General features: G+C 34.3%; 1 protein-coding gene across 1 annotated transcript in view; it reads right to left on the bottom strand.

Annotated features, from left to right (window-relative positions):
• Positions 1 to 15,340, bottom strand: part of TMPRSS11F (transmembrane serine protease 11F) — a 74,460-nt gene that overhangs the window by 28,928 nt on the left and 30,192 nt on the right. The window contains exons 2-3 of the mRNA XM_003268428.2: positions 12,805 to 12,956; positions 5,385 to 5,503 (exon numbers count right to left, since the gene is read on the bottom strand). Of these exons, the coding sequence (XP_003268476.2) occupies positions 5,385 to 5,503; positions 12,805 to 12,956 (271 nt within the window). The remainder of the gene's footprint in view (positions 1 to 5,384; positions 5,504 to 12,804; positions 12,957 to 15,340) is intronic.

Below are 15,340 nucleotides of genomic sequence, written 5' to 3'. Positions count from 1 at the left end.
GCACAGGGATGGACCTGGTAAGAGCATCATCTCTCTTCAACGCCACAACCACAGAGCACTGTTGCAAACACACTGAAATACACAAGAGCAGGGCAGCTAACAGCCTATCTGCCAGTCATTACTCTTAAGCACCATCTACTGGATCACAGTCTTAATTGTAACACCAACAAAATTCTTCCAGAACACGTGCTTATGAAACCCATGCAAGAATCTAGCCACAAATAAAGACCAGTACAGAACTCTGGCCCTCTGAAAGTACCAAGAAATGAAGACAACAGACTATACTCAACTTATACAACAGCCCAAATCTCAAGGGAAATAAAGAATGAAAAAAAAAAAAGCCCCATTCAAACGACAGCAAATTCAAAAAGATAAAGGAACATGAGACCTCTCATATGAAAAAGAATAGGTGCAAGAACTCTGGCAATTCAAAAAGTCAGACTGTCTCCTTGCCTGCAAACAATCACCCTACTTCCCCAGCAATGTTTCTTAACCAGATTGAAATGACTAAAACTACAGATATAGAATGTAGAATCTGGATAGCAAGGATACTCATTGAGATGCAGAAGAAAGTTGAAATCCAATCCAATGAGTCCAGTAATATGATCCAAGAGGTGAAAGATGACATAGCCACTTTAAGAAAGGACCAAACTAAACTCCTAGAATTGAAAAATTTACTACAGGAATTTTATAATACAGTTGGAACAACAGAATAGACCAAGCTGAGGAAAGAATCTCAGAGCTCGAAGACCAGTTCTTTGAATCAACTTAGGCAAAAATAAAGAAAAAAGAAATTTTAAAAAAGAACGAAACCTCCAAGAAACATGAGATTATGTAAAGAGACCAAACCTATGACCCACTGGCATTCCAGATAGACAAGAAGAGAGACAAACAACTTGGAAAACATATTTAAGCAAAGGATCCACAAAAATCTCCCCAGTCTCACTAGAGAAGTTGACCTGCAAATTCAAGAAATTCAAAGAACTCCTACAAGAGGCAATATAAGACAACAATCCTCAAGGCATACGGTCATCAGATTCACCAAGGTTACTGCAAAAGAAAAAAAAATCTTAAAGGTAGCTACAAAGACAGGTCATGTCACTTATAAATGGAACCTCATCAGGCCATCTCAGCAGAAACCTGATAAGCCAGAAGAGGCTGGGGACCTATTTTCAGCATCCTTAAAGAAAAGAAATTCTAACCAAGAACTTCATTCCCTGCCAAACTAAGCTTCATAAGTAAAGCAGAAATAAAATTATTTTTAGATATGCAAAAGCTAAGGGAATTCGTTACCACTATCAGCCTTACAAGAGGTCCTTAAGAGAATGCTAAATGTCAAAATGAAGGAACAATACCAGCTAACAAAGAAACACATTTAAGTACATAGCCCACAGACATCATAAAGCCACTATACAATCATCTACAAAACAATCATCTAATAACATGACAGGAACAAAATATCACATATCAATACTAACTTAAATGTCAATGGTCTAAATGTCCCACTTAAAATGCATACAGTGGCAAGTTGGATAAAAACACAAGATTCTACAATCTGCTGCCTTCAAAAGAACCATCTCACGTGTAATGACACCCATAGGCTCAAAGTAAAGGGATGGAGAAAGATCTGTCATGCAAACAGAAAACAAAAGCAGCAAGAATGGTAAAGAAGGAAAAACAAGGCCATTACATAATGATAAAAGGATCAATTCAACAAGAAGACTCAGCCATCCAAAATATATACGCACCCAACATTGGAGCACTCAGATTCATAAAACAAGTCTTCTAGACCTACAAAGACTTGGACAGCTACACAGTTATGGTGGGAAACATCAACAGTCCCACTGATAGCATTACACAGACCATTGAGGCAGAAAACTAACACAGAAATTGTGGACAAAAACTTGACACTTGACCAACTGGACCCAACAAACACCTGCAGAATACTACACCCAACAACCACAGAATATATATTTGTCTCATCTGCATGTGGAATATACTACAAGATAAATCAAGTATTTGCCCATAAAACAAGCCTCAATAAATTAAAAAAAAAATCACAGCAAGCACACTCTCATACCACAGTGCAATAACAATAGAAATCATTACCAAGAAGATATCTGGAAACCACACAACTACATGGAAATTGAACAACTTGCTCCTGAATTACCTTTGGGTAAACAACAAATTTAAGGCAAAAATCAAATATTTCTTTGAAATTAGGGACAGTAAAGGCACAAGACATCAACATCTTTGGGATGCAGCGAAAGCAGTGTTAAGAGGAACGTCTATAGCACTAAACACGTACACCAATAAGTTAGAAAGATCTAAAATTAGCAATCTAACAATGCACATAGAGAAACTAGAAAAACAACAATGAACCAACACCAAAGCTAGCAAAATAAAAGACAATTAAAATCAGAGCAGAACGAAACTAAATTGAGACACAAAAATCTGTAAAAAAAGATCAACAAAACCAAATTTTTGGTTTATTGAAAGAATAAACAAGACTGATAGCTATCTAAATTAGAGAAAAGAGAGACAATCCATATAAGTACAATCAGAAATGACAAAGTTGACATTACAACCAATCCCACAGAAATACAATCCCACAGAAATACTCAGTCTATTATGAACACCCCATGCATGTAAATTAGAAAACCTAGAGGAAATAGATAAATTATTGGTAACATATAACCTCCATGATCGAACCAAGTAGAAATTGAAAACCTGAACAGACCAATAATGAGTTCTGAAACTAAATCAGTAATAAAAAACCTACAAACCAACAAAATCCCTGGACCATACGAATTCACAGCCAAATTCTACCAGACAGACACAGAAAAATGGGTACCAATCCTACTGAAATTATTCCCAAAAAATCAGGAAGAAAGGAGTCCTCCCTAATTCATTCTACAAAGCTAGCATCATCCTGATACCAAAATTTGACAAAGACACATGAAAAAAGAAAATATCAGGCCAATACTCCTTATAAACATATACGCAAACATCCTCAACCAAATACCAGCAAACCAAATCGAGCTGCACAAAAAGTTAATTTGCCACAATCAAGTAGGCTTTATTCCTGGGATGCAAGTGGCTCAACATACACAAATCAATAAATGTGATTCACCATATGAACAGAATTAAAAACAGCATGATCATCCCAATAGATGCAGAAAAAGCTTTTAATAAAATCCAACATCCCTTCATGATAAAAACCCTCAACAAACTAGGCATTGAAGGAACATATGTCAAAATAATAAGAGCTATCTATGACAAACCCACAGCCAACATCACACTGAATGGGCAAAAGCTGAAACCATTCCCCTTGAGAACTGGAACAAAACAAGGATGCCCACTCTCTCCACTCCTATTCAACATAGTACTAGAAGTGCTACACAGAGTAATGAGGCAAGAGAAAAAAGTAAAAGGCATCCAAATAGAAAAAGAAGTAGTAAAACAATCTCTCTTCACAAATGATATGATTCTATGTATAGAAAACAAAGACTTCACAAAAAATGCTCCCAGAATTGATAAACTTCATTAAAGTTTCAGGATACAAAAAATCAACATAAAACAATTAGTAGCATTTTAAAACACCAATAATGTTCAAGCTGACGGCAATATCAAGATGCAATCCCATCTACAATAGCCACAAAAAGAATAAAATACCTAGGAATACATCTAATCGAAGAGGTAAATGATCCCTCCAAGGAGAACTACCAAACACTGCTGAAAGAAATCAGAGACAAAACAAACATTGTCTCATAAACCTGATCATGGATTGGAAGAATCAATACCATTAAGATGACCATACTGCCCACAGCAATTTAGAGATTTAACACTATTTCTATCAAAGTACCAAGATCACTTTTTACAGAATTAGAAAAAAAAAAACTATTCTGAAACTTATACGGAACCAAAAAAGGGTCCAAATCACCAAAGCAATCCTAAGCAAAAAGAAAAAAAGGCAGAGGCATCACAGTACATGAACTTTTAGGGAAATGAATGATTTTCGATTTAAAGTTGTGCATCCAAACTTTCAACTGAGTGAAATATAGAATACAGGATTTTTTCAGTATGAAATAATTCATAAATTTTACATCCCATGAACTTTTTCTTAGAAAAGGTACTTGAGGGCATATCTTACTATATCAACGAAAACATGAGATGCAAGAAGCAATGGATCTCACAAAAGGGTGCAGTCCTGTCTTGGTTAGGTTTACCTTTGTAAAGTGGACCTACAGCACAACTAGTTGAAATGGAGCAGGAAACATAAGGTTTTAGAAAAGAAGATTTAAAGAAATATCAAGATCTTGGAAATGTCTGATAATACAGTAAAATGGTGGAGGTGTTACACACACACGAAAGAGAGAGAAAATATATTCATACTTAATTCCAGGAACATTATTTGAATGGCATAAGAACTGTGGTAATAATTGTAAAAAACAAAAACGCCATTTGAATAGCCATGGAAATGGAAATGCTCTTATTGCTTTTCAACATTTAGAATCAACTTATGTAAATAACAGGGTAAATTGTAAATATTTTCTCACATTGTGAATAATACAGAGAAAGGATAGTATAGTGAGGGAGAATGGGAATGCTAAAGTTCTCATCTTTTATTGAAGGAGATCAGTGTCTAAAGCTAATCATAAAGAATCATATTAACATAGTGCTCTTCCTATTTGGCCATTAATTCTTGGTTCTAGAATAACTCTTATAAGTTTAAAAGACTACAATCGAAGCTAATATACTGAATTTTGCTAAACAAATCTATGATCTCCATAGCCATGCTTTTCATGGGACAAAAAATGGAAGACTATTCTCTCTGCCTTTCTGCTATGACAGTTAAGGAGATGGCTCACCCAATATACTTAAAAAATTAGAAATAACTTGATAAATACATTAGCTATTTAAAAAACAAAATACGTGAGTCATAACTAGATTTCAGATTAATATCAAGAATTATAGATATACCATGTCCTTTTATATAATCTTTTTAAGTGCTGTCAAAATAAACAAACTGGTAAGCTGATTGTGGCAACTCTATATTCTTATGTTAAAAAAGAATAAAGAAAATGAATCAAAAAAGATAAAATCAAGAGTTAAAAATAGAGAAACATTTGTTTCAACCAACAATTTCTCAGGAGTTAATTAGTTGCCTACTCTAATCTACTATATACATTTGATGGTACACACAGTATACTGAATATTTTATACATATTAAGTAATTTAATCCTCACAACTATATGACTTACATACTATATTATCTCCATTATACAAAAGAAGAAATTGAGACTAAGTTCCTATATAACACCCACATTCAAACTGATGCAAAAGACACATTAATAAACATTTAAAATTTCTGTTGAGCTCACCGTTCTTTCAATCTGATGACTCCTTTCTATAAACTCTCTTGAAGATCTTATGCCATAATTTTCTTTATATTTGATATTTGTGACTTTAAAAGAGGCAAGGTAATAGAAAGACTTATCATCTGAAACGTAAAACAAACAAAAGTCTCATGGTTAAAGGTAATAAGTTGTTTTGTCCCCTATGTCTTGCTCACACCTGCTAAATAGGCTATAATAATGTAGTTTATTCCTACTTAGTGCAAAAATTCTTGCAGATACTTTTCAAATATTCTGTAATTTCACCACTGCTGCTGGTTAAAATAAAAAATTCTGATCCCAAAGTACTCATACATAACACTCCATTTATAGATATTTATGCATATCAAAATATTCGTAAAATTGGACATGCAACATACAGTGGAAAGACAATATCGAAAGCAATTGCTGAAAGTCATGTAAATGTCATCAGTTCCCTCAAAGAATTGCTAACAGGTATATCAGACATAAGCTGTATTATGAAGATACACTGAACAAGCTGTCAAATATTTTTATGCTACTGCTAAGCTTACTTAAGTAGAAGTCCATATTTATTGTTTTCACCTTCTTTTTTTCCCATTCACTCCCTAATTCTCTGCAATCTGTTCCTAACACACCACTAAAGCTGTCTTTGTCAAGGACAACCGTTGTAATGTCTTTCATGGTTTTGTTTGTTTGGTTTACTCCTTGATTTCCTTGTAGCCTTCATCAAGTTCCCTGAAAACCTATCTTTGGTTTTATGAAGCCATCTTCTAGTTTTCTTCCTTCTTCCCTGGCCACATGTCGTGGTTATCTTGGTGAGCTCTTTATTTCCACCCTTCTCCTTGGCATTCAAAGATTCTATCTTTGACCTGGTCATATTAAGTACTTTTTGGTCATCTTAACTGGGATGGCCTTACCCACTAACTATTTATTGATGACTCCTAAATTCTTTATCTTCAGACCAAATCTTTGTCATGAGTTTCAATTCTGCATCAATGACTTCAGAAGACTGCTTATTGCACATTAAATAGGCACCTCTAATATATTTCCAAAGTGAAATAATCTTTTACTCCCTCATTTACTTAAACCTGCTCCACTTCCTGTATTTTCTCTTTGTGAACAGCTCCAACATCCACATGGTCACCCAAGGCTTGGTTTCATCCTCATTTCCAATATCCAATTAATTTTTCAGTCTTTAAATCCTGTAACTATAACCCATTTAATCTCTAATCTCTCTCTCTCGCTCTCTCTCTCTGCCTTTTTGAGATGGAGTCTTACTCTGTTGCCCAGGCTGGAGTGCAGTGGTACCATTCCAGCTCACTGCAACCTCCACCTCCTAGGTTCAAGTGATTCTCTTGTCTCAGCTTCCTGAGTAGCTGAGATTACAGGGGCACACCACCACGCCCGAGTAATTTTTGTATTTTTAGTAGAGAACAGTTTCACCATGTTGGCCAGGCTGGTCTCGAACTCCTGACCTCAAGTGATCCATGAGCCTTGGCCTCCCAAAGTGCTGGGATTGCAGGTGTGAGCCACTGCACCTGGCCAAATCTCCAATCTCTTACTGCATTTTAAACATTCATTTTAAAACATTTTTTAAATGTTTAAAACATTTAAATATTCATTTAAATTTTTTTAAATGTTAAAAACAAACATTCATTTAAAAACATTTTTTAGATCATAAATGCTATATCAGAAAATCTGGAATGACCAGAAAATTATATACAAGATAATAAAAATCTGTAACTGTAATATCTAGAAGTAATTGATGTTATAATTTTGGTTTTTATTTATTCTGTTAAAATAATTGTTTTACTTGGCTGAGATAGCTTATCACCACAATTTTGTATCTTTTTTGTTCCACTTACAAAATTGATTCTAAGCATTATCTTACTTCTTTAAAAAAATACATTTTGTTCATTCAAAATGAGATGTCAAGAAATATGAATCAGGGTGACATTTTACCACAACAGTTTACAATCTGTTTGGCTGTTTTGCTGACAATTTTTATTTATTTATTTTTACTGATGGATGCGTGGATGAATTAATCAATATTTACCAAGTTCCTAACATACACTAAACTCTGTCTAATCAGCTCTCACATATATCATTAAATTTAATTAATTCAAGCTACTTCTCAAGGCACATCTTGACAAGATTTCACAATTAAAGTTTTATTACAAAAAAAGATTAAAATTAAGATTGATCCCACAGTGACAGAGCTATTCTATTAATCATCATATACATATCCCTATATTGTCTGTAAGAATTTCCCTGTTAGGCAAAAGCATATTCTGGAATCACGCAGAAGTAAAAGTGATTTTAATATATGTATAAAAGTTATATATGAAGCATAACTGTATTAGTCACTATACTATAGCAATTATGTTAATGTTGAACTTTTGTATTAATTAATAATACCTTTCCTTTATTGAATTGTCATTATATGCAGAGAACATGATATTTGCCATTTATTGAATCTTTATTATATGCTCAGCTCATTTCACCAATGAAGAAATTCAACATTAAATAAGGTTTTACAAAAGATCAATTAGGAAGCCATTGTAGAAATCCAATTTAATAATGGCAAATATTTGTGAGAACATGCACTGTGTGAAAACATAAATCTAATTTAATCATCACAACAATTTTCTGAAGTAAAAATAATAGTATACCCCTTTACATAAGAGTACTGAAGCTTAGTGAAGTAGAAAAGAAGTTTGCTGAAGATCACCTAAGTAATTTATGGTGAACCTGAGATTAAAACCAGGTATGCTTGGCTCTTGGGATTTCAAGGGAGAATAACATTTTGTGGGAAAGTAAAATCCCTACATTCCTGGAAGTGGATCCAGCCCTATAGAACAGGAAGACAAGTGATGCTATCTCAATGCAAATTTTACTCTTTAGGTTTTCAAGAAACCAAATTTAAAAAACAGCTTTAGATAACTGGGTTTCTGGATTTTGTTAAAACATAATTCTAAATACTAAAATCTTTAAAATATTTCATGCAACTCTATAAAGCATACTTTTTTTATCCCATAACAAGTGGTTTAACAATTGATTCTTAAAAATCCTGAAAAAGTTATCTGGGTCATGAAAATGCTTGTTGAAAATATAATTTACCATATAATTCCACTAACTAAACAACAAAACCAACAAACACAAAAAATACTGAGACAACTGGCAAATTCAGTGTTTGAATTTTTTTAGTTAGTGTCATATTTCATATGAATGGTAGTGAATGGTATTTTATTCATTAATCTCAAAAGAGCTTTACACAGTTATGAAAGCAGCATTATATATATATACATCATTATAATACATAAAAATATATGTATACGTATAACACATAATATGTATTATATATAAGATTTGTGTATACATATGTGTGTATATAATTTTTCACTGGAAGAGGATATTTCTAATACATACAACTGACAATGAATATATATATCCAGAGAGAACTCTTTGAAATCAATAAGAAAAAACAGATGACTCAATACAAAATGGGAAAACGACTTAAAAAGGCACTTCACAATAGCAGAAAATCCAAATGACCAACTGAGACATGGACAGATCCTCTACATCGTTGTAGAACAGATAAATGCAAATTAAGTTTACGAGGATAATGCTATAACCTACACCAAATTGGCAAATATAAAAAGCTATGGCAACACTAAGTGTTGGTGAGGATATGGAGCAATGGGAACTGAGATGCAGTGCTGGAAGAAAACAGTTTGGTATTATCCATGATGATAAAAAAGCACATGCCCTGGCCAGGAGCGGTGGCTCATGCCTGTAATCCCAGCACTTTGGGAGGCCAAGTTGGGCAGATCACGAGGTCAGGAGTTAGAGACCAGCCTCATCAATATGGTGAAACCCCATCTCTACTAAAAACACAAAAATTATCTGGGTATGGTGGCGGGTGCCTGTAATCCCAGCTACTCGGGAGGCTGAGGCAGAAGAATTGCTTGAACCCGGGAGGCAGAGGTTGCAGTGAGCCAAGACTGTGCCATTGCACCACAGCCTGGGCGACAGAGCAAGATTCCATCTCAAAAAAAAAAAAAAAAGCATATGTCCAATGACCCAGTGGTTCTGCATCTGCATAGTTTCTAGACAAACTGTTGGATGTGTGTACCAAGATCTATGTATAAAAATATTTACAGTAGTATTGCTTTAATGACTAAAACCTGGAACAACCCAAATGTCTATGAGTATTTGAATAGATAAGTAAATTATGGAATATTTAAGATAATGAACATCAGTCAATAATTAAAAAAAAAACAGACTAAAGCTACCTTCGACAAGGCAGATGATGCTTGCAACAATGTTGAGTAGATGCAAGCCTCAAAAAAGTATGTACAATGCTGTTATATTCATTTAATATTCAAATAGGATTTCGTTTTAAGACATTTTCTTTCTCTTTGAGGAAATAATAAGAATCCAAATGGAAATCCTGAGGATAACAAGCACACATTAATCTAAATGTCTTTTCATCATGTCAAGTAACAAATAGAGACATGACTTCTATCAAGCATTTGATAGTCCATTAATAACACAGTAATTGTTTTTTAAAATGATACCAAAGTAGCATTGAAAAATTTTATGGAGTTGTAAATATAAAACCTGAGAAGGAAAAGGTAGCTCCTGATATCCAAGAGCTGAGTTTTGGTATTTCCATTGAACATCAACATCAGACAAAGCTATTCTGTGACCATAATCGATGAAGACAAAAAAAAAAGGACCATTCCATAATACGTCTGAACTCAGACAAAAACAAGAACACTGTCTAAAACAATAAAACAACACAAAAATGGGACATCTCCCTATTTTAGCCAATAGGAGCGACTACTGTTTCTCTACCAAATTACAGCTTCAGCCTCACTTCATTGTGAACCTTCTAAATAGGATTTAGTAAGATACTCGATCATAGCATTATTTCAGGTTTCTGACAGCAATCAGATAAAATCCAGTTCAGAGAAAAGATCCAGTTCCTTCAACCCTCCCCCTGAATCACCTAAGACAAGCCAAAATCTTAATAGTGCATTCGTTTGAACAATGTTTTACTACGCAGCCTGTGGTTCTCCATGGCATATGTTCTTTTTCCCTTGTATATATCTGAAGATGTATTCTTGTGATCTCTGGCTGAAGGGCACTGATAAATCAACCATATTCAAAAGTCACTGATTTTATTAATTCTTATTTTAAAATTGCCCAGTTTTAAAAACAGTGGATAACTGGTAAGAATTATAATACACTGAAAGCCAATCATTCATAATTACTAAGATCTTTAGAATAAAAATAACTCCATCAAATTCACTTCCATCCTGGTGATGTGACTTTTACCACTATGTCTGCTAAAATCCTTATTTCTATTGTGATTATTTAACAATTATTGATAATTTTTACTCCACTGTCTTTCAGATCTATTCATGTACAATCTATAAAAGTAATATTTTAGAAATAATTTATCCTCTGTTGTTTCCCTGGTTACTAGAACGTAATTTCCTTCCTTGAATTCCTTCTGCTATAATAACAGATATGTTCCTTTTAAAAACAGCATCATCTTATATACCACTCTTTTATCCCATTCTACTTGTTTAACTTTTGTCTTTTCCTAAATGTCCATCTGCAGCCAGGCAACTTTTAAATTATCTGCAGTCAGGAAAGTCTTGGAGCTAGAACACTCAAATCCTTGGGTGTTAACCTCTGTATTAGTTGTCTACTGCTGCTATAACAAATTACTGTAGGTTTGGTGACTTAACACAACACAAATTTATACTCTTACAGTTCTGGAGGTCATATATCATATGTGAGTTTTACAAAGCTAAAATCAAAAAGTTGGCAGAGCTGGTTCCTTCTAGACGCTGTAAGGGGAGAATTGATTTTTTGCCTTTTTCTAGAGACTACCCTCATTCCTTTGCTGATGGTCCCATTTTACATCGTCCCATTCTCCTCTTGCTTTTGTTGTTCTTCCTCCTTTGACCTTCTTTCCTCCCTTTTATTAGGACCCTTGCAGTTATATTTAGGACCTATCCAAAATATCCAGGATAATGTCCCATCTCAAAATTATTAGTTTAATGACATCTGGAAAGGCCTTTTTCCTACACAAGATTAACTAACATTCACAGATTCTAACAATTAGGACATGGACATCTTTGCATGGGAATGGGGCATTATTCAGCCTATGACAACCTCTAAGATTTTTTTAATGGCTAAAATGCTTTTTTTGTCATTATTTTTACTATCCCTTCATTTTTTTTCTTTTTTAAGCATTGGGAGTGAAAGGCATTTTAAAAACAAAACTATTTCATTACCTTCTAACCCAAAGAAAATACTAACAAAAGATAAAATTGTATAGAGTAACTTGGCTTACACTTTCATTTTATGAGAGTCTAAGGAATGGGTATTATCAATCCCCCAATAATGAGAGTAGGAAGGTAAACTGGGCATGTTGGACAATATTTCATTTCTTCTTCGGATCTTTCAAATGTAGTTTTATTGCTATGACTGATATGAGTGTCTAAAATTTTAAGTCTCAATCACCTGTGATTAAAAATGCAGAAATCAGCCGGGCATGGTGGCTGATGTCTGTAATCCCAGCACTCTGGGAGGCCGGGTCGAGTGGATCACCTAAGGTTGCAAGTTCGAGACCCGCCTGACCAACATGGTGAAACCCCAACTCTACTAAAAATACAAAAATTAACCGAGTGTAGTGGCAGGTGCCTATAATCCTAGCTACTCAGGAGGCTGAGGCAGAATTTCTTCAACCTGGGAAGTGGAGGTTGCAATGAGCCGGGATCGTGCGACTGCACTCCAGCCTGGGTGATAACACAAGAATCTGTCTCAAAAAAAAAAGAGGAAAATACAGAAACCAAAGATGAAGGTAAATGAATCTTAGCTGATTGTCATTTGGCTCATCTATGATACTGACTCTCCATTTTTGCATATATAATTAGGAATTAATACTGAGCTTTTCCTTCTTCCCACAGTCATAAAAAAAAATGTTTTTTTCTTCAAAAATAATGCTTGATCTTTAGCCCTTTAAAGGTATTTTTCAGATAACTCTTCTTAATATCCTGAGCTTTTCTTGAGGCAACTCATTAATATATTGATTCTGAGAAGAGTATACTAAACTCTCAGCACATTATGTAATTTGTCTTTATGCGAAAGATGATCTTTTCATTCTTTCTCTTTTTTATGTATTTCTTTTAGATATGTCTATCAATGCAATGCTTATTACAAAGTTAACTGGTTGGAAATATGTAACACAGAGCTCAATACAGAGGCAAACTATAATTTAACATCAGTAAAAGACTGGTAATTAAAATGTTAATATCATGCAAATGTCACTTTTTATACAACAGAAAATTTCAAGACACGAAGTCATGGAGTACTTAGGCAATGGAACTGTGACCTGGATACTTACCCTCAACAACAAAATGAGTAACAATGCCAATTGCAATTCCTATGATTGCTACAATTGCTAATGTGAAAAGAGCTAGCCGTACTGAGTCCCAAAATTGCTGCTTTCTTTGATATTCAACTCGTGAGAATTCAGCTTCTGAAAATTCAACAGGTCTGTGATAACAGAAAGAAAATAGAGACAGTAAAAATTCATTATAGTTCAAGTTTATGTTTACTATGTTCCTCTATGAAAATAGTTTATACTGCTAAATAACAGTGAGCAACTTAGACCTTGAAAAGACCAGTAGGTTTTAATTTGCCTATCCCCCCCCAAAAAAACCCAATCACAGTGTGAGGTTTAGACAAAGTTCTGCTGATGTTGACATTCAAGTGAAGATATCTTCCCACTGCATTTTATCTGGCTTATTGGCAATTTAAAACTTTGGTAGTGAAACACAAAGACTGCTTTTAGATTTTAATATAACTACTTTTAAAATAACCTTAACAATTTCTTAATGGCACGTTGTACAAGTAGCAACATTACTTTGGAAGACCTGATCATGGCTCTTTTCATTTACTAGCACCTTCCAGTGAAATAAAAAAATGGTGAATTGTACTTAGTAAGATTCCACCACTTATGAGCATCCTTCACTTACATTTGACTCACATGACCCCACTGGTGCATTACCTCCATCACTCAAAAATATCTTACCTCATTTATCTTTTTCCAACTTGAAAGTTGCTATTTATTTACTTTATTGTCTGAATTCTCAAATAAGATTCAATATTGTGATATCTTTCAAGTGAAATTTTTCTGTAAATGTCTTTATGCTTTTCTCTTTACTTAATATTTATTGTGAACTTGTTTCATTAAATGAGATCATGAAAAAGTCCTTAGAATAGTACCTACCACATCAAAATAATGTTTCAGAAACTGTTCTAGATCCTCAAATGTAAACAGATTTTAAGATAAACTCTTTGTCTTTGGGATGCCCACACTTTAAAAGGGGAAACAGACATGGAAACAGGTAGTTATTACGTAGCGTGAGCTGTGCCAAAATAAATTTGTACAAGAAGAGGAAGCACTAAACTTTTTCAAGGGTTGTGTCAGGAGATTTTATTAAGAAAGTGACATGATTACAATTTTCAGGAATAAAAGCTCACCAGGTCAAAAAAAAAAGGACAGAGAAAATAGCATGTGGGGTATTGGGGGGAAGGGAGGAATGTGAAACAGCATTCATTACTAATAGGGGATAAAAATATAAAACATGACTTTTGTCCTCTAAGAATTTATTGTCTCAATATATGTTAAGATTGCAAGTCTTTCACAAGACTGCAATTCTGGGAAGAGGATATGGTAGAGCCGGTGGGCTGGGAGTCTCATAAGCCAAAGTAAACACCTGGAAATTTCCTCTGGAGGAGGTGGAAAGCCAATAGAAATTTTAATTAGATTGAAGAGTTTTGAAGATTTAGAAAAGTCACACAGATGTGAATGAGGATAGGGATTAGGGCAAGAGTGCAGACAGGTAGACCAGTTTAGAGGTCATATTGACGGTCCAGGAAGGAGACTGTGAGGACCTGAACTGAGGCTACGGAATGGGGTGGAGAGGAGGAGATGGATTTAGTTGTAGTTCTTGAACTTTGTTGAATGACTGATCAGCTGTGGGACAAGAAAAGGATTAATGGCCCACTTGTTTGGATGTCCAGGTAAATGACTGTGACTCCAGGCAAGATGAGGAATATTAAAGGAGAATAGCGTTTCCAATAAAGACATCAATATAGTTAAGAAAGAGCAATTTGCTGTCCTTAGACTTGGGTCTGGGTCTGAACCAAGTGAAAAATATCTGTTTTAAGGCCTTTCTCTTTGACTCATTTTATTTTAGTTGTATCACTAATATGTTTATATGATTCTAATAAAGCAACTGTTAAGGTTAGAATTATATAACCTAGAGAAAAAATGAAAAAGTTACTATGTACTCATGTGAAATACCATTCTTCTCACCCATAATCGAAGTCTCTATTTCCAAAACCTATGGCAATAAGTAGTTTGAGTATGTAGCTTGTGAATATTATGGCTGCTGTAATTATTTTATTATTCCCATTCCTTTTCCCCCCTTAGTTTTGTGGGTTTCATTACTGTACTCTGATCCCTTCAAGAATGATGAAATAACAAGAATCAAGTTTAATAAAATGTAAGGGGTTGATAGCCAAATATCACATCATGGTAACACTGCATCGTTGTAAAGGGACTTTTTAAAAAATCATAGTCGCATTTGAATTTAAAATAAGTTTCTTCTGCCTAGTGATTAGCTATTTTCAGTCTGATGTAACTGGAATGTTGCCTTCTGTCTAATGTGGAAGTTGAAATAAGTTTTACCAAATGCCCATTTATGTGTTTTGAAGTGTAGCTGGCAGGTACAGTATGCAGACACCAGCCAAGTGCAAAGGAAGTGATGTTTACCCTAATTGCAGAAAATAAGGTCATAATAAAATAACAAAGTGTTCAGAAAATTGTTAAGAAATGTGTTGGTTAGGCTGTTGTGAAAAGCTTGTAATAA

The sequence above is a fragment of the Nomascus leucogenys genome, chromosome 9, assembly GCF_006542625.1.
Source record: "Nomascus leucogenys isolate Asia chromosome 9, Asia_NLE_v1, whole genome shotgun sequence".
Classification (NCBI taxonomy): Eukaryota; Metazoa; Chordata; class Mammalia; order Primates; family Hylobatidae; genus Nomascus; species Nomascus leucogenys.
The sequence above is the reverse complement of the archived record's forward strand: the minus strand, read 5'-3'. Positions and strand labels throughout refer to the sequence as shown.